General features: G+C 41.8%; 1 protein-coding gene across 6 annotated transcripts in view; it reads left to right on the forward strand.

The window, feature by feature from the left end:
- PDE1C (phosphodiesterase 1C) overlaps nucleotides 1–20,881 on the forward strand; it is a 439,666-nt gene that overhangs the window by 413,465 nt on the left and 5,320 nt on the right. For 4 of the 6 annotated variants that reach the window (XM_006124030.4, XM_075921779.2, XM_014574062.4 and 1 more), the window contains one exon: nucleotides 4,489–4,554. In XM_006124030.4, the coding sequence (XP_006124092.3) occupies nucleotides 4,489–4,554 (66 nt within the window). Of the gene's footprint in view, nucleotides 1–4,488; nucleotides 4,555–4,883; nucleotides 7,246–20,881 lie in introns of those variants that run through there. The other 2 variants (XR_016348931.1, XM_089776557.1) reach the window with 2 other exon arrangements.

Raw genomic sequence — 20,881 nt, forward strand, 5'->3', positions numbered from 1 at the left:
CAAGATTTACCACACATCTGCCTGTCAGTTTGTCTCTGCTCATGTCGGTCTTTCAATTAAAAAAACAACAATACCTTTTGTTTCAAATAACAATTCTGCTTACTGAGTGACAGCCAAGTGTTGTCTTTATCCTTGGTGGTTACATGTAGGATTTGTTAGGTTTCTGGTTTTTGACTGGAATGGCTAGTTGAAAAGGGACCCTGGAATTTCTGGGCAGCACTAAAAGTCCACTTGGCAGCACAGTGAGGTTAAGACAGGCTTTCACACCCTAACTCCCTCCTAGAGCCTGCACCCACTATCCCAACCCCCTACCTCAGGTCAGAACACCCTCCCCACACACATACCCTAGTTCTCTCCTGGAGCCTACCTCCCGCACCATCCCCTGCACCCTGCCCCAGCTCATGCCCCTCATGAATCCCAAACCCCTTATCCCTGGGCCTACCCCAGAGCCCACACCTCCAGGCAGAGCCCTCATTCATTCCCACACCCCACCTCCCAGCCTGTAGCCCCTCACAAACCCTTCACTTCTGGTTCCAGCCTGTAGCTCCACCCGCTGCCACACCCCAATCTGCTGGCCCAGCCCACTGAAAGTGAATGAGGGTGGAGGAGAGTGAGGGATGGATGGAAGGGGGATGAGTGAAAAGAGGCAGGGCCCCAGAAAGGGTGGGGCAGCATTGGAGCAAGCATATTTGATTTTGTGCAGTTAGAACATTGGCAACTCTAGTAACGGGTATTTGATGTTCAAATGGGAAAGTAAATTAACAGATTTCACAATAATTCACTCCCCTCTCTGCGAGCAGGTGCACACCTTGTGCATGAGCTTTATGGAAGACTAGCAGATGTACCCAGCGTTGATCGGGTCTATAACTGAAGGAATTTTGTTTTTGGAAAAATAAATGAAAAATATACCTGCGTTATTTCAATGACTGTATTTCTCAAAAATGAAGGAAAATGAAGGCCGGAGTGAGACTTCAGGAGTGAGGAGGGCCATGGGTAGGTGGCTTAGAGAAGAGGGTTGGGATGGGGGGGGGCAGCTCAGAGCAGGGAGAGAGGTAGTGAAGTCAAGGCAGATGGGAGGTTCAGAACTCAGGGCAGGAAGCTAGGAGGTGGGGGGAGGGGCTACCTGGAGCTACCCATGTTGGCAAGGGTAGCATTGCTTCAGTGGCAACTTCTTCCAGGGAGCTAGGCAACACTCTCTTGCCAGCAGGGACCTTCCAGTTGCCCTCTCCCATAGTCTTCAGACTATTTGGGGGATGCAAAGCTCTGGGAGCTGCCCCTTTCTATAGCCTACAGGTTGTCAGGAGGGATGGGTGAGTCTATGGGGCTTCCTCTCCCCCCCCCCCCCCCACAGCTCACCCCTGCAGCCAGCAGGTTGTCAGGGGAGTGAGGCTCTAGGGACTGCCTCTTGCAGCCTTTCGGCTGTCTGGAGGAGGACAAACTCTGGGGGCTTCCCCATTCCAGTTGCCCCTCTCCAACACCCTCCTCCCCACAGCCTGCAGGCTGTCTGAGACCTGCCCCATCCTGCAGCAGCCCCACTCATGGCCTGCATACTCTCCATGGTGAGGAGCAAGTTCCAGGTTTGGGGTAGTAGGACTTTTTTCCAGCGGGTTGGCAGGCAAGATGGCAGAGCCCCAGAGCTGCTGGCCATTCTCTAGGTGCTGTAGCTGCCCCCAGTGGCCACTCTCAATATTGCATTCCTTCCCTCTCTGTGCCCCTCGCTTTCGTATTCCTCCTCTCTGTGTCTCCACCTTTTCCATGTTATAGGAAACAGTCCCATTCCTGGCACTTCCCATTTTCCAGGCACAACCAAACCCTGACCTTGGTTTAAGTTAGGGTAGGAGAAACCTGCTTACCCAATTTGGTGGTCTTAACTCTTTCAGGTTAGGAGGAGTTCTTGAACAAATGGACAAACAGACATGCAGCTAGATGGACTCACAGACAAATAGAAGCACTCTAAAATATATAGCGAGATTAAGGGGAAACTTTTGTAAGATCTCCTTGCTGCAATATCAGCACATCATGGTATTATATATGCACTGTCTGTTTATTTAAGTTTGAACATATAAGACACATATCTCAAGGGTTTAATCTGCCTTGACAGATTATTTAAATAACAGTCCATAAAGAAGCCTATACCGGAAACAGCACAGCAGAATTCTCCAGTGCCCACCAAAATGTCCCCCTCCCAATAATTATCAACTATTCTCAAATGCCTGCTTCCAGAGGGAATTTTGAAATATATCTTGAAAGTTGTCAAATTCAGGCTCTTTCAGACCAATGGGGTATGAATTCCAAAGTCAAGAGGCCCACATAAAGAAAGCCCGGCAAGTAGGTCATTGTGTATGAAGGAATCAAGCTCAAATGTGTCTGTTGATCATAATTGTGTCTCTCAGGGCATGTCTACACTGGGAAATTATTTCTGAAATAACTGTTTTGAAAACAGCTTATTCCTCTTCACAAGCAGAAGATATTTTGAAATAACCAGTCTGTTATTTCAAAATAACGGGCTTTGGAGTGTGGACATTCTGCTTGTTATCTTGAAAAAAGGGAAGTTATTTCAAAATAACTCCTTAGTGTAGGCCAGAGCTCAGACATGCAGTCCCCAATCCATTTAACACTATTTAGTTTCAAATCAACACCTTTCACTCCATTTCAAACCAGCACTGGACTCCTCTTTTCATAGAGTGCTTACACATCCCTAAACTCCAGATTTGAATAAAACTACATTTACTCACCATGGGCTAGGTTCTAGTACCTTTACTGCCATTAAATTACCCACAAAGAGTTAGCAGGACTAGCTGTGACATTAGTAAGGGATAGAGACTCTTAGGGTACGTCTACACTTGCTCCCTTGTTCGAGCTAGGGATGCAAATGTAGGCGACCGAAATTGCTAATGAAGCGGGGATTTAAATATCCCGTGCTTCGTTAGCATGATCTTGCCCACGAGTTATTCCACTCAACAGCTGATTCGAAAGTGAAAGTATGCTCTGGGACACGTTAGTTTGAATCAAACTAAGGAGTAACATTAGTTCGAACCAAGGGATTTGATTCAAATTAACGCGTTCCGGAGTGCACTTTCACTTTTGAATCAGTTGTTGAGTGGAATAACGCGTGGGTGAGATCACGCTAACGAAGCGCGGGATATTTAAATCCCCGCTTCATTAGCAATTTTGGTTGCCTACATTTGCATCCCTAGCTCGAATGTGGGAGCAAGTGTAGATGTCCCCTGAGTATGTGGCTACTTTTTTTCTTTCTTTTAGTTCCCTTCCTAAAGATTTTGTCAGTCTTTAACAAAAAAAAAAAAAAAAAAAAAAAGAGACTTATTATCAGTGTTGGAGAGAGACTTCAGCCCTTCTCCCTCATGGGGGATATGTAGATCATGATTGTCCATTAAGAGGTTGTAGGGCTTTTTTCCTCTTACTTTTAGTAAGATCAACTTGTCTCTCCAGCACATGGTCATTCCTATTGATTGCCATATGGGTGCAATAGGTATCAATTTATCTGATTAAATTCTGGTACTTTATTGCTTTTGTCAGCCGCTCAGCATTTTATCTAAACTCCTTCCAGTAGAGAGGATGCCAACCCACAGAGTTTGGTAGCTATTGTGAGACAGAGCTTTGGCTGACCCATTATAGAAGCTGGCTGTGAAGTTTAGATTCAAATAGAAAGTTTCCAGGTGTTTGGATCTGTGTTCTGGGATGGATCTCCACTTGAAATATATTTTATTCCATTATTTGGAATAAAATATAATGGAATGAATATTAAAAAAACATTCATTCCTTGTCAAAAATACAAAGGAAAATGCCATCAGCAAAAACATTTATTGTTCTTGCCATGACCTGCCAACCAAAGAAGCCAGTAAAGAGGTGTTCAATGTTGACTCCTCTAAAATCAAAAGGGCCAAAGAAGGCTGCTCAAACAGAGGAAAGTAGCTTGGTTTTGTAAGGAAGATAGCTCCACCCCCATTATTAACACTGCTAAGGACACATTGAGAAAAACATGACAGAAAGGCTGTTTCCAGACTCAGGGGTTTTTTCGAAAAAAGTAGGCTTTTTTCGAAAAAACTTCCCCTGCGTCTAGACTGCAGCCGCGTTCTTTCGAAATTAAATTGAAAGAACGCAGCTTTTCTTTCGACGGCGGTAAACCTAATTCCACGAGGAAGAACGCCTTCTTTCGAAAGTGCTCTTTCGAAAGAAGGTGTTCTTGAAAGCAAACAGGCTTTTTAGAAAGAGAGCATCTAGACTCACTGGGTGCTTTCTTTCGAAAAAGCGGCTTGCTTTTTCGAAATTCCGCATGCAGTCTAGACGCTCTCTTTCGAAAGAGGCTCTTTCGAAAGTATCTTTCGAAAGAGCCTCTTTCGAAAGAGGCTTGCAGTCTAGACATAGCCAAAGAGGCTGACAGTATTGAGTGACAGTGGTACTGTATAAAGTGTTTGTGCAGAGGCAGATCTGTCGCTCACCCATCACAACCATTCTTTCTTTTTAAAGGTTCAAAGCAACATGCACACGAGGTACCAGACTCGGGTTCCATGACAAGCCGCCTTACATTGCCAGGTCAGTAGGCACTTTCATGCCGGAATGCATTTATATGCACAGCCACAGAATTGGGTAATCAGGTGAATGTTTATCTTTTCAAACAATAATTACCCCAAGAATTAAGTCCTACTCACTGGGGGCGCAATTAGCTCAAAAATTCTCTCTTGTTTTGGGACTTTGATTGGACACAGCATGTGTTAAATTTAAAAAAAATGCTTAAAATTGGGTGGATTGTGTTGCATAAATTAGTTTGATCTGCTGAATGAGGTGAGAAAAATAGGCTTGGTTCTTGTCATCTGCACGCAGGAGTAAAAAGGGAAGTAATATGTTTATTCTGTGAATTGCAGGGTAGCTGTTTTTCAGTTCTCTCACCCCACAAGTCCCTGCTCTCTTTGATATGTCCACAAAACCATCCTCCACAGGCCCTTCATCTCTGTCTTACACAATGTTACACAAGAAGAGGGAGGTCACTAAGGGAAAGCAATATGAAATGGTGACTCAGAACGACTCAGCTTGCATGGGTAGCAAGGACATACAGCTTTGGAGGAAATGGGGTGAGTGCAAGGGTTAGGTCATCTTGAAACACCTGGAATGTGCCTCAAAAGAAAGAACCCAAGGAGAGCAGTTTTGGAAAGGCATTGAAGAATGATTTACTACATTCATTTTTTGGAAGCCTATGTGGGGTGGAAATACAGATATTCAAGGTGCAATACAGCCTTCCATATGGACAACAATAGCAATAGCACATCACTGTGGGACTGACATCTTCGTGCTGTGCCTAGTATGCCATAATTTCACATGTTAAAATAACAGAATATTCAGCAGATTTTTCTTCAGACTGCAACCCAGTGTAAGCAACATGGATCACGAGCTGTAGCTAAGGAAAACTATGGAGAGAGACTTGAAAATGGTAATTTTCTCAGATGAAGCAGCATCCTCTTTGAAGCTTCATGTAAGGTCAAACAAGAAATTGGTCACAATCATGGACCATGCCTGAAGCAATTCCTAAATAGAAGGTACAGTAAACACCATACAATCATTCTCTTAAAGTATCAAATGCCTCATTATTGGCTGAAATAGTTAATATGTTTTGTAGCATTAGCTGCAGATTTGGCCTGCTCCTCCTCCCTTCTTTAACACCATTCCTCTTATTGCTATAATTTTTTTTAGATGAGTGTATAGTCATTTTGATATTGTTATAGGGATGCTGTTTCAAATGACTGTGGATCAGACTTCCTTAAAGATTACTATCATAATAAAAATCTACTAGCCCCAATATTTGGAGACTTTTTTGGAAAGGCATGTAATTTTTTTAAACAATAAGTTAGGATATAAGTTAAACAGCAAAGGAGGAATTTGATCCACATTTTAAAAAATATGTTATTTTCACTGTTGCGCTCTTCCTGTGATACTACATTTCTTTTTAACAGGCTGTGCTTGCTGACTGACACTTATTCATGTTGTCCATAACAATTTTGTTACTGTAATCAGCTAATGAGCACTTGCCTGTAGTATCTACCTACTTGCATGTAATATTCACTCTCAGAATGTAGGTAATTACAATAGAGAAGTTAAAAAGAGTGCAGAGAATAGGGCTGTGGAGTGTGTTACACAAGAGATACATTTTGTTCCCTTCTCTGCTATCATCTCTCTGGCGGGTGACCTTGGGCAAGTCATGTCACTGTTCCATGCCTCAATTTCCCCCTCAGTACAATGGGGGATAATGATGCTTACTCAAGGCTAATTGCTTTGCTCTAGATGAAAAGTGCTATATTAAACTGAAGTGATAGAATTCAAATACATAAACACTTGGGGGATATTTGGTACAGCCCATATTGCTGTATTTGTGTCTTATACTGGTGGCGCATATAGCATAAATAGCAGCAAAAATGTGTGTATTGCAGCAGCTAGCCATCTTCTTCCTTCCCCCCACCCCTAGGGCTAACAGACCAGATTTCAGGCTGTTATTTTGAGTATACTGACTTATTAACATTTACATTGTTTTTACTATTGTTAGGTCACCTGACATGAACTTCAGCACTCCTAAGGGCAGCAAGGGCTCTGTACCTTGCAGCAGCAGAACACCTCAGACTGTCTTACTGTTTTGCTGATCTGTACAATGTAAACGTGGTGTCTATTCAGTCTTTGCTTTTTCAGAGTGTGTATTGATAACAGTCTCATATTGAATTGCACAAAGAAACCCTCTGAATGGCACCTACATAAATAACTGGCTGTATTTTCTTTCTCTTAATTAAAGATTTCCCACATCAGTGCATGTTGTGGCATTGACTTACTAGATTTTCTGCATGTGCATGTATACTAATGTGTCACTGCACTTGTACATTCTATTGTAGAGGTGTCACAGAAGTGTTTAGTTTGGTACAGGGCATGAATCAGTTATTCATACCCACACATTTATGATATATTGGTGGGAAAAGTAAAGTATAATATATATAGCTCTGTGGGGCATATAACTTTGTAACAATACTGATTTGTTATTTATGTACTGGACCATTAAGTTTCTAGGAGTCTGCTCTTTGCTGGAGGCAGCTGTGCTCCATTGAGAAGCAGGAAGGAACACTTCCATCTCTACTCGTACATCGTGTTCTCTAGTGGAGAACTTTAGTTTTGTTGTTTGCTCTATTTAGCTAGAAGTCCACCTCACATTAGTTAACTGTTGCACATTTCTCATCATCACCACTTTTCTTTCTTTCTTTTTTTCATACCCAAAGAGCAATTATCCACTTTCATTTCATTTTATTGTAGATTAAGGGAAAACAGTGAAGCAAGAAAGAACGAATATAAAGTCTCCACAAGAGAGCATAGTCTAACCATCTCTTCTGTGGCAGGATATATGTGAATTGAACTTGAAGGGTGTAGTTTTCAGTAATGCTCAGAGCTAGCCTATCTCTGTTCCCAGTGAGGGCAATGACAAAACTTTCATTACTCCAATTAAAGTCAAAGTTTCATCAATGCTGAATGCTTTTCAAAATTCCACACACAATAACAGCTGTTTTTAGCAAAGAGAAGGCATATAGAAATTTAAAGGTGGTAGTTTTTGTAAAGTAAAATCTTTAATTACAAAACTACATACACCACCTTTCACTTGGAAAAATGCCAAGGTTCTTTACAAATTCTATTCCCAGCACTCTACTGGTGCAGAACACATTGTATGTGAACCTATACAAACAAAATATGTGTAAATTTGGAATAGTCTGGATATTCAATCCAGATAAACACTCTGTATTACTATCCAAAATGTATCTGATCTATCTGAATGACTTTGGGTCTTATAAAAATGGCCTCTCATGCTAGATTTCCAGTATTTTCCGCTTCTATCCATTATGTTCTTATGCTAATTCCAGTCTTTCTTGCAAAATTTCTTGTGAAATTATTACATTTATGTTTTTGGTCTGACCCAGAACCAGAAATACAAAAGCTTCAGGGGATAGCCAAGTTAGTCTGTACAGGATAACTTAAAAAACTACAAATGGCCCGGTAGCTCTTTATAAACTAACAAAACATGTAGATGGTATCATGTGCCCACAAAAGCTCATGATACCATCAGAAATACAAAGGTGAGTAAAAATGAAAAAAATAATTTAAATAATTTAACTGGGTCCTTTGAACTACCCAAAAAGTTGCACTAAAATGTTGAACAAAGGTTTAGGTCACTTGTCCATCAACAAGAGACACAATAAAATAAAAAAGATGCTTGGCTTTATTTATTTATTACATGCCAGCAATCAGGATGGATAAGATCCAACATGAAGATAATTTAAATAGACAGGAAGCATAAGTAGACCTCAAAGGTTGTGTTTTCACTTCTATTGATGTGACTTAGTTTATAAACTTCCTAAGAGAGGTCAAGCATATCTAACTTGCATACAGAGAGTATACAGCAATTGCATAATAATGCAATTATTAGGTGTCTGTTACTGAGTACAATATCTGTTTGTCAAAGGGGCAACTGGGGGCTCTTTTGTGATGCATGCTGGCTAATGAATAGCCATTTTAAAGTTGACACTTTACTTCTCCTCCCTACAATCCTCCCCAAACATACTTTAAAATGTTTCGCATCTTCTCCAGGACTGTAGATTTTTAAAATACCTTTATTGTGATAGAGGCAAAACCTAAGCAGAAGAAAATCATTGTTAATTAACTCTGTGATAGTTTCATGTTGATACAGAGATGGAGAAAACTCAATTCAAGGTTTGATGTTATATAGAAGCTTCAGCGTAAAAGTATTACTTAAGAGAAAATGAGATGTTATGCTTTTGTGATTTTTGATTTTGTAGCTTAGCTATAAATTCTGATGCTCAAGCCCAGATTTTTAACTATATTTAGACTTAGGTCTTTTCAAACAGAAATTTAGGTTCCTAAGTCAGTTATGTATTACATTCACTAAATAACTGTAAAAATCAGGGCCTTTCCCCCATAGATTATAAGAACCTTAGAAACGGATGGCTGGATAGGTGGGCATACAAGGGAAAGAAAAGAGATGGCTCATTGTGAGTTATATTTCTTGGTTTCATCGCTGTTATGCACTTTCAAAAACTTGGAAACAAAACATATTTTCCAACTAGTTTTTGTCCATTTCCACTGTACAAATACTAGGACAAATTGTTGCTCCTTCCCCGAAAAGATTAATGGACTGTTCCCATTTCCCACATCTCCTCTGCTCAGCTGGTAGCCACAACCCCTCTGTTGAATGCAAAAAGTCCGTGATGGCAGCTAGTACCCCCCAGCACCTCAGATTGTATGGTTTGGGATATGGCTGGGGTTGCATACAGTGTGGCTTTGTCTACACTGCAGGGTTTTTGTGCAAGAAGCCTTTTGCAGAAGAGATCTTCCGCAAAAACTTCTTGCGCAAAAGTGCATACAAACCTCAAAGTGAATCGTAAAAGCGATGCACTTTTGTGCAAGAGAGCTTCCACACTGCATGGACACTCTTGCACAAGAAAGCTCTATGGCCATTCACAGGATGGCCATCAGAACACCTGCACTTTTGCCAATAGGGGTTTCTTGTGCAAAAACCCCTCCGGAAAGTCCACACCTGCCTTTTTGTGCAAGAACTGTAGCGCAAAAAGGAGTTATTCCTCGTGGGAAGAGGAATAACTCTATCAGCAAAAGCCCTCTGTTCTGCCGATTTACTTGCACAAAAATGCATTTGAGGTGTGGACGCTCCAACGGTTTTTGCGCAAAACCTGCCTTTTTTGCACAAAAACCTTGTAGTGTAGACATAGCCTCTGTGTATGTACATGCTGGTTCTATGGAGAGTGGGTGGAGGGAGGGAAAAGAGGTGCATGTGTGAGGCCCACCATTCTGGCTGTTGCAAATGGGTGACCTCCTCAGTTGAAAATCAGTGTCAGAATAAGATTCAGGCTGTCAAGCTGAGAACTTGTGATTGGGTATAGAAAGCAATATAACACATTAGCCAGGGAGCTGCATGCTTTACCAGGATGGAGGAAGCTCATGGCTAGCAACTGAAAGCCACAACAGTTTGAATCCTAGATGAAGTACTGACCCCACAACAGCTAGGTCCTCATACTGGTTTTGGAAGTATTTCTTTTGGAGACACTACTTTTCTCTTTCCTGCCTTGGAGTTTTTGTACTGAAGGGAGGCAGCTAGGGCCACTGAGTTTTGTACAAACACACAGATGTTTTAAAAACTACTTGGAGACTAATTCCCCACCCCCAAGCATAAAACATTTTTTGAGTGTTTGAATATTATTAATGAATGAGCAATCTTGAGTCTCCTTCTCCACTGTGCTTGAGGGACTGCTCGTAATTACTGCATGAAACCTCTTCAGTGGCAAAAAGTAAAGAACAGCTGCTGAAGACTCTCACTTTATTTAACAACTAAATGCCAGCTTAGAAAATGACAGCCTCTGTAATTTTTCCACGTAGTCACCCATGAAAATGGGCTAATGAAGGATTTTCCTTATGGCACATGATCTGGTTGAGTTCATTTCATGTACCTTTGAAATGATATAACCTTATTTTGCTCACATAAGGAGAGATTCTTGCATCTTTCATAAAGTTCAGTGGCTAGAGCTCTATTTGCCTATTCTGAATGGCAGCTGAAGACGAAAGCCATCACATACACATGGTGGCTGGCTGAAGTATTTCTCCTTACTGGGAGATGGGATCCACTTAATGAAGAGAGGAAGGAGCATCTTCACAGGCAGGCTTGCAAACCTAGTGAGGAGGGCTTTAAACTCCTCACTAGGAGGTTCATTGGGGGACGGTGACCAAAACCCTGAGAGGAGTGGGAAGGTCAGACACCGGGAAGAAATGCATAGAGGAACAAGCAAGAAAGGAGGACCCCTGATTTGAATGGAGAAGATAGGGCGATCAACTGGTTACCTCAGGTGTTTGTACACTAATGCGAGAAGCCTGGGCAACAAACAGGAAGAACTGGAGGCCCTGGCCGAGTCCAAGAAATATGATTTAATTGGGATAACAGAGACTTGGTGGGATGACTCGCATGACTGGAGCGCTGTCATGGAAGAGTATAGACTGTTCAGGAATAACAGGCAGGGGAGAAAAGGAGGAGGAGTTGCCGTATATGTAAGAGAGCACTATGATTGCTCTGAACTCAAGTATAAAGAGGGAGAAAAACCCGTTGAGAGTCTATGGGTTAAGTTTAAAGGAGCAAACAATAGCAGTGATGTTGTGGCTGGTGTCTGCTACAGGCCACCGAATCAGGTGGATGAGGTAGATGAGGCTTTCTTCAGACAACTGAGAGAAGCTTCCAGAGCGCAGGCCCTGGTTCTCGTGGGGGACTTTAATCACCCTGACATCTGTTGGGAAACCAATACAGCAGTACACAGGCAATCCAGGAAGTTTTTGGACAATATTGGGGATAACTTCTTGACACAAGTGCTGAAGGATCCGACCAGGGGCCGTGTGCAGCTTGACCTTCTGCTCACAAACAGGGAGGAACTAATAGGGGAAGTAGAGGTGGGTGACAACCTGGGAAGCAGTGATCATGAGATGGTAGATTTCAGGATCCTGACCAAAGGAAGAAAAGAGAGTAGTAAAATACACACCTTGGACTTCAGAAAAGCAGATTTTGACTCCCTCAGGGTATGTCTACACTACCCCCCTAGTTCGAACTAGGGGGGGTAATAACCAGGGAGAGGTTTAAATGTATAGCTTGAGAATGCCGGGAGGTTATCAGGAAGGCGAAAGCGCAAATGGAATTGCAACTGGCTAAGGATGTGAAGGATAACACAAAAGGTTTCTACAGGCATGTTAACAAGAAGAAGGTGATCAGAGAGGATGAGCGTCCCTTACTGGATGAAGGAGGTAACCCAGTGATAGATGATGTGGGGAAAGCTGAAGTACTCAATGCTTTCTTTGCCTCTGTATTCATGGACAAGGTGGGCTCCCGGACTAATGCACTAAGTGACGCAAGATAGGATGAAGATGGACAGCCCTTGGTGGGTAAAGAGCAGGTTAGGAACTATTTAGAAAAGCTAAACGTACACAAATCCATGGATCTGGACTTAATGCATCCTAGGGTACTGAGGGAGTTGGCAAATGTCATTGAGGAGCCTTTGGCCATTATCTTTGAAAAGTCGTGGAGATCAGGGGAAATCCCGGATGATTGGAAAAGGGCAAATATAGTGCCCATCTTCAAAAAAAGGAAGAAGGACGATCCAGGGAAGTATAGGCCGGTCAGTCTTACCTCGGTTCCTGGAAAAATTATGGAAGGGATCCTTAAGGAATCCATTTTGAGGCACTTGGAAGAGAGGAAAGTGATCAAGAATAGTCAGCATGGATTCACAAAGGGAAAGTCATGCCTGACCAATCTGATTAGCTTCTATGATGAGGTAACTGGCTCTGTGGACATGGGAAAGTCAGTGGATGTGATATACCTTGATTTTAGCAAGGCTTTTGATACAGTCTCCCACAATATTCTTGCCAGCAAGTTAAGGGAATGTGAATTGGATAAATGGACAGTGAGAAGGATAGAAAGATGGCTAGAAGGCCAGACCCAGCGGGTAGTGATCAACGGCTCGATGTCAGGATGGCGGTCGGTTTCTAGCGGAGTGCCCCAAGGTTCGGTTCTAGGACCATTTTTGTTCAATGTCTTTATAATGACCTGGATGAGGGGATGGATTGCACCCTCAGCAAGTTTGCAGATGACACTACGCTGGGGGAGAGGTAGATACGCTTGAGGGCAGAGATAGGGTGCAGAGTGACTTAGACAAATTGGAGGATTGGGCTACAAGAAATCTGATGAGGTTCAACAAGGACAAGTGCAGAGTCCTACACTTGGGACGGAAGAATCCCAAGCATAGTTACAAGCTGGGGACCAACTAGTTAAGTAGTAGTTCTGCAGAAAAGGACCTGGGGGTTACAGTGGATGAGAAGCTGAATATGAGTCAACAGTGTGCCCTTGTTGCCAAGAAGGCTAATGGCATATTAGGTTGTATTAAGAGGAGCATTTCCAGCAGATCCATAGATGTCATTATTCTCCTTCATTTGGCTTTGGTGAGGCCACATCTGGAGTATTGTGTCCAGTTCTACCTCCCCCCCCCCCACTACAAAAAGGATGTGGACACATTGGAGAGGGTACAGCGGAGGGCAACCAAAATGATTAGGGGGCTGGAGCATATGACTTATGAGGAGAGGCTGAGGGACTTGGGTCTGTTTAGTCTGCAGAAGCGAAGAGTGAGGTGGGATTTGACAGCAGCCTTCAACTTCCTGAAAGGAGGTTCCAAAGAGGATGGAGAGAGGCTGATCTGAGTTGTGATAGATGGCAGAACAAAGAGCAATGATCTCAAGTTGTGGTGGGAGAGGTCCAGGTTGGATATTAGGAAAAACTATTTCACTAGGAGGGTGGTGAAGCACTGGAATGGGTTACTTAGGGAAGTAGTGGAGTCTCCATCCCTAGAGGTGTTTAAGTCTCGGCTTGACAAAGTCCTGGCCGGGTTGATTTAGTTGGGATTGGTCCTGCCTAGAGCAGGGGGCTGGACTTGATGACCTTCTGAGGTCTCTTCCAGCTCTATGGTTCTATGAGTCTATGATTCCTTCATTGCGGGATCCGTGGGTGTTGGAAATGTATACGTCATGGATGGTTTACTCAGGGATGACCTCGCCAGAGAGAAATGGTCCGACTGCACAGGCCCTTGTGTACACAGGCAGGGAGCTGCACTTCATGTGTGAAAGGTACAATCTGTATATTGTACTGAGTGCTGGCTGCCTGTAGAGGAGATGAAAATGTTCCTATGTCAAGCCATGTGAAAGCCAGCTCTGCTTAAGCTATTTCAGCCCAAAGGCCACCAATGATAACAGTGTGCTTCATCACAAGATAACTGACAGAGCCAAGAAACTTCCGATTCTCTCTCCTTCTCCGGTCCACGTGCCCCCTCTCACTCTTGTGTATGGTGCCCTCCTGGAGCTGGGCATCCGATAAATTCCAGAGGTGAGTGACACTAGCTCCATGACCAGAGAAGCTCCATGTCAGCAGAAAGGCTGGGCCACATGTGTCTCATTTTATAACAATAAAAAAGAAAATTGTATCAGAATGGAAGTGCAATAACCCCATGCCAGACAATGTCCTTTCTAGAGCTGCACTGTGTGGAGGATACTGCCTGTGGTAGGCTTAATGTCTTGCAAATTAGGATTCTTCCTTTTTTTACATTGTCAATTAAAAACCTGATTTTCAGGGACTCTAAACACCAGCGGCTCCCACCAATTTCAATTTCGCCTCTAAAATCATCCTGTATTTCTGTGAAGATCAAGCTGTTATAATGGAAATTCCTGTAGTAACTGAGGGTGATGGAATCAGCTGCTGTAGTTGTGGCGTTAAGTTCATTTAATCTTTTAAAATGAAAACAACCATTCCATACCCAGCTGACCAGTTACGTTTGCTCTAAGTAATTTTACCAGTCCCAGTGAAGCTAAGGCTCTTTGTTCTTCCTAAGACTGGATTACACTGTAATACTAACAGCTCACTTTCCAACACTTCCAAGCGCTTTTGTTGTTATAATATTTAGTATCTTGAAGTATTACAAGTGACTACTTCTAACTTTACTAACATGTGCTGTTTGGAATAGCTTTCTTTTCCATGAAGCAGGCGAGGTCCTAAGTTGGTGCAAATCAGTGTAGTCTCATGGGAGCAGTTATGCATTTTCAGATATCAGGCTGAGATTCGGAATGTCCATCATGGTCAATTATTTAGCTGTGGATACTTTAATGAAACTGTTATAGCCTGTCCTTGTATTACACCCATCAATAGTGGGCCTGAGCACCTGATGTTGACTATATTATTTTCTATGACTCATTTCCCAGATCTATTGTGTGACTGTATCTCATCACTTTCATGTCACACAATTACTGACAAAGCACCTTTTTCCTCTTCTTGAATGCTCCTAAGAGTTATACACATGTACCAAGGAGAGAAACTAATCCTGTGTTTTGAACCTTGATCACATTGGGATTTACAAAACATTCCCTCTATCAAAACCATTCATTGCTGAATGGACATGTAGAGTACTTAGAAATGTCCTCACTTTTATTTAGGTGATACACAAGTGGTCATCCAAATAGGAGTGAAGTCATGTTTGGTGGGAAATGGCAAGTGTTCTGAAGAGTTTGTTGCCAGTTTGTGCATGACTGTTGAGTTAAGAGATAGAAAACCACATTAGAGCTTGGGAGGAAACCTTACCTGTTCTTTCTGCTTGCAGGCCCATGGCAGGAAAAGGGTCAAGAGGCATTATTGCTCTCTCTGGTGTAGCTGGAGACTCTCAGTTTTGCTCACCCTGGTCAACCATTTATGCCTTATCCAGATGAAGCCGCTGTTGTATGTTTCTAAATAAGCTTCCTTTGAAGCTCATGCAAAGGCTCCAATGTGGAAAGCAGCTTCTGATTTGCTCTTTATAATAGGAGTTGGCTGACTGAAACACTTCCCTCTGCCATGTACACTGGCTGCCAGTGCACCAGGCAATACAGTTCAAGGGCCCCCTTGGGCATGGTGGAAAAAAGAGCCCTCAGTTGCCACTGATATACTATCAGAGAGACTTGAAAGTGCTCAGTGTATCACAGGATCAGGCATTAGATTCTTTTGTAAATTAGGCCCCGTTTTCCCGAATAAATGCCTCTTGTTATGTGTCCTTGTCCATCCTTGGTTTGCTCCAAGATGCAAGCTGCATGTCACTGAAAGTTATGGGTGATCATCACTTCTTAGGCCCAAAGTCTGCACTTGTAGTAGACTCTCTTCAGTTTTGTTGATTCACTTATGAATGAAATAACCTGGCAAACTCCAGACTCAAGTTTTGTGCGTCACTCTCCCCTGCCCCCTGTATCACTCATGTGTAGCATAGGATTAGAAAAGGGACTAGGTATTTTTACATATCTTGTGATCTGCTCACTCCAACCACTGCTAGAATTTGTGTCTCAGACCATTCCTCTTTACTAGAACTATGTGAAGTTGAATGGGTTTGGCGGGAAGCGACTCAGATTAACTACATTTTTTGTTTGCTTTTTCTACCTTAATTTGATTGATATGAGTTTGCCATCATGTTTTTTCTGAGTTCTATATTTGTGTGATCACAATTCACATAGTTTTCACCTAAAACCTGCTTTACTGTAAATTTGCCAGAGACACTATCCAGATGTCCTCAAAGTCTGTACCCCAGGTCTAATCAAAACTCATGAACCCTTGGTTAAATCTTATTTGAATCTGGACAAAGTTTCAGGTTTGTACCAAAAAACTTAGAAGCAAGTAGGTGAAATGTTGCACAAGATGTTGCACTGCTAGTTTGATAAGAACAAAGATAAGCATCAGAAATATTAGCTCTAATCCAATAGAAAGGCAGGTAAAAGGCGGCGACTTATCTCCATCCTCTCTGTGGTGAACTTGCATACTAGATCTGCATACTGGTCACAGCAAACAATTTGTTTGATGAATTTGGTTATTTTATTAATTATCTGCAAGTAGACCCCCACTAACTCATTTCTTCAAAATTATTCAAGAAATGAAGATTCAAAAACATCTATTTAGAGATTGTTCACGAACTGTTTCCTGCAGCTATTGCTCTGAGTCATTGTTATTTGAGTTTGTACACACGAGCTGTCAACTAACGAGAGAGGAAGGTTGGACTGTGGATTATAACAGTCAACTGAGACCCTGAAATTCTAAGTTTGAAATCAGCTCTGCTCATGACCTTCTGTGACCTTACTCTCATTGTGCCGTCCTTCCCTCTGTATTCAGTGGAGACACTAATACCTCATTTTTCCAACTCTTTGTCTATCTACTTTAGATAATATGCTCTTCAGAGAAGAATCTCTTGGTATGTTTATGTGGAGTGTTTAACACAATGGATCCCAATCTCATCATTCAGATTCCTGAATGCTATATGAATTCAAATAAATAATACTTTTTTCTTTATTCACTGAAAACACATTTCCTGTTTCCAGATGGCTGTGTGAATCCTTTCATATTCAGAGGAGTTGTTACCACACTCTGTCCCGTGAACAAAATTTCCCTATCACAAACATATGGAAGTAAACAAAAGACTCTTGAATTCACAGCTTTTAATCAAATGATTTCTCATGAACAGTGTTTTTCTTCTGCACTTTTTCAACTGTATTGAATACCCATTATGAGTAGTTACATGGCCTTAGAATAGCAAAACAAGGATCAAAGCCACATCATATTTTTACACGCTCAAGGAATAACTTTCTTGGATTTTTAAAATCTGTATCAGTCATGGGGAGAATTTATCATCAGTTTTATTCAGTAAGCATCAGGATTTATTTTTATAAATATGGCCTCAGAATTGTGTTCCTTGTTTTGGTACATAGATTTGACATTTTCATTTATTGCTGTCTTAGCCAGGGGTATCAGCTGAGAACAGAAAAATGGCAACACTCTATTACCACTGGCTCATGAACAACTTCTGTCATTTTTATTAAGTCTTCATCACCTTCTTTGCATTCATTTGCCTATATTGTGATGTGGCACCCCAGGCAGATGTACATTAGGATTGCAGTTCTCAGTTGTGTCCATCTTTCATGAAGTACAGCTGAGGGTGAGGGAATCTGCTTTCAACACCTTCATCCTTGGTCCATGCAGGAGCATGTGCAACTTTAAGCATACTAAGCTCAGTAGGCAATTGCCCCCTCCCATAGTGTATTCTGACTATACACTGTCGCCAACAGGGAAGTTTTGTCAGTGGCAGCTGTATTTTTGGAACAGATGGAATACTGCCCTGCTCAGAAAAATGACAACATAAGTAAGAATAAAATCAATTTTGTTTTCTCCCTGATTCTTTGCACTATTTTCAGCTTCTTATTTAACACCATGGCTTTTTTTTTTCAGATGAAGAATCCAAATGGAACATTTTCACCTGTGCTTCACACTTTACAATGCACATGCATGAAGTCCAGTCGGGGCCTTCAATACAGCAGCTCTGGCTTTCAAAAGTCCCTTTCAATTAATGATGAATGTGCATCCCAAATCAGGAAAACTGTGCCATATAATAGTGTCTTAGAGATACTTCTAATTTTCCCCAAGAACTATAAGATCGAGTCTCACAATCATGAAGCTTACACAACAATAATAATACTCATAGAGCACTAATTGCAAATTACTTTTACAAACAATAATTACTTAAGCCTCTCAAAAATGCTAAGTGAAGTCGTTATAATTATCGCTGTTGTACAGTTGGGGAAACGTAAGCACAGAAGGGGCAAGTGACTTTCTGAAGGTCATGCAGCAAGTCAGTGACAATGTTGGGAATAGAAGCTGGAAATCCTAATGCCCAGTAGTCTGATATACCCCACTTCCATACTCATAGTGGGTGTCAATAATGACTAAAGAAATTGAATGTATTGTGCTCCCTTGTGCTCATTCAGCTATTGAATTAACATGAGAAATGGCCTGTCATTATTCTGGATATACCCCATATACTTATCAGACAACACCTCTCCATTGGCAGTGGCTCTGGTAGAATTCCAGTAAGCAATAAATTTTTCTCCATGCTGAGTAGGGGGAAATCCAACAAAAGTTTGGCTGAGTCCATGCTGAGTAATGAAAACGGAATGAATATGAAGAGTGAATGCCTCTTGAAGAGCAGTAAATCAGTTAGTAGACATACTGAAGACTTGGATTCTACTTGCCTGACTGACAGTCTCCTTGAAAAACAGGGAAGAATCAGAATGTTTATTGTTGGGGATGGGACAAAAAAGTACTTTGTTTACTAGAACATTTGATAGAACATTTTATGATGCCTGAGATTTATTAACATCAGAGTGTAGCATGTATCTGAAATTAATGCTAAGTAATTCACACTTAGGCATCTCTTTAGCTTTGATTTTCCATAGAATACTGACACAATGATAATATTTCACTGATCACTTCATTTACATTTGATAACCAAATCCAAATCAAACTCATTGCTGGTTATCTCTTGCTTTGCTTTTGATGTTATGTGTGTAAAAACTGGACCCAAAGCAAATCCTGAATCCAAACACCCACAATTTAAACCATGAGAAGATTCAGGGCCACGTAATGGATCCAGGCATGAATTTCAAAGGGGTAGCAATGTTAGTTTGTTTCAGCAAAAACAAGGAGTGCAGTGGCACTTTAAATAATAATTTTATTAAGGCATAAGCTTTCATGAGTCACAATTCACTTTGTCAGATGCATGAAGTGAAAGAAAAACAGATAAGAGGGATTCAGAGTTGGGAGTGTTACATCAGAGCTAATTCAATCAAGATAGATGTGGATAAGGTGGGAATACCTAAAATGGAAATTTACTTATTGTAATGAGAGAACTATTCCCTGCCCTTATTCAGACCCATTCTGATGGGGTCAAGTTTGCGTATGAATTTCAGCTCCGTGGTTTCACATTGCAGCCTGTTTTTGAAGTTTTTTGCTTGCAAATGGCAACTTTCAAGTGTCCACGGTTATTAAAATATTCTCCCACTGTTTTTTGAATTTTACCATTCTTGATGTCTGATTTGTGTCCATGTGTTCTGTTGCATAGAGACAGTTCAGTTTGTCCAATGTACATGGCAGAGAGGTATCGCTGGCACGATCGCATATATCCCATTAGTAGATGTGCAGGTGAACAAGCTTTTGATGATGTAGCTGATGTAGTTGGTCCTATGATGGTGTCACGAGGGTAGATATGTGGACAGAGTTTGCAATGGTGTTTGTTGCAGGGATTGATTTCTGGGTTAGTAGTTCTGCTGGGAGTGTGGGTGTGTGTGGTTGGTAATAACTATGTGTTTCAGGTTGGGGTGCTGTCTGTAAGTGAGGATAGGACTGCCTTCAAGTTCTGTAAGAGTGAGGGATCATGATCTAAGATAGGTTATAGTGCCTTGATGATATGTTGGAGAGGTTTCAGTGTGGGGACTGTAGGTAATGGCCTGTGGCATTCTGCTGCTTTCTTTGTTGGATCTGTCCTGTAATAGGTGACTTCTGGGTACCCACGTGGCCCTGTCAATCTGTTTCTTGACTTCCCCAGGTAGGTATTATAGTTTTAAGAATGTTTGATGCAAATCCTCTAGGTGTTTGTCTCTGAGAAATTGGACCAAATGTGGTTGTATCTTAAGGCTTGGCTGTAGACAATAAATCTTGCCATGTGTTCTGAATGAAAGCTAGAAGTGTATAGGTAAGTATGGCTGTCCAGTCAGAAGGTTTCCAGTGGCATTTATGTGACTATCACTTAAGTGAATCTCTTGTGTGGAGTGGTCCAGACTGAGATGGATGGCAGTGTGGAAATGTTGAATACCCAGTGAAATTCTTTAGGGGTCTCCTTCCCATGGGTCCAGATGATGACGATGTCATCAGTGTAGTAGGCACTTGGGACAGAAGATGAGGAAGCGTTGTTCTACATCAGCCATAAAAATGTTGACATCCTCTGGGGCCATGCGAGTACCCATAGCAGTGCTGCCTGCTGGGAGGTATAAATCATCCTCAAATCTGAAATGATTGTGGGTGAAAACAGTCACAAATCTCAGCTATTAGTTGTGTCATGACATCCTCAGGGATATAGTTCCTGGTAGCTTGTAGTCCATCTTTGCATAGAATGTTGGTGTAGAGAGCTTCCACATCCATAATGGCTAGGATGGGTGTGTTCTGAGAGATCTCCAAAGGATTGTAGTTTCCTCAGGAAGTCAGTGGTGTCTCAAAAATTGCTGGGAATGCTGGTAGTGTAGGGCCTGAGGAGAGAGTCTACATAGCCAGACAATCCTGCTGTAAGAATGCCAAAGACTGATATGATAAGACATCCAGGATTTCCAGGTTTATGGATCTTGGGTAGCAAATAGAATACCCCTAGTTTGGACTCTAGGGAGTCTTTGGGTATGTCTACACATC

Source organism: Pelodiscus sinensis, chromosome 2 (assembly GCF_052426305.1).
Source record: "Pelodiscus sinensis isolate ZL-2025 chromosome 2, ASM5242630v1, whole genome shotgun sequence".
Lineage (NCBI taxonomy): Eukaryota > Metazoa > Chordata > Testudines > Trionychidae > Pelodiscus > Pelodiscus sinensis.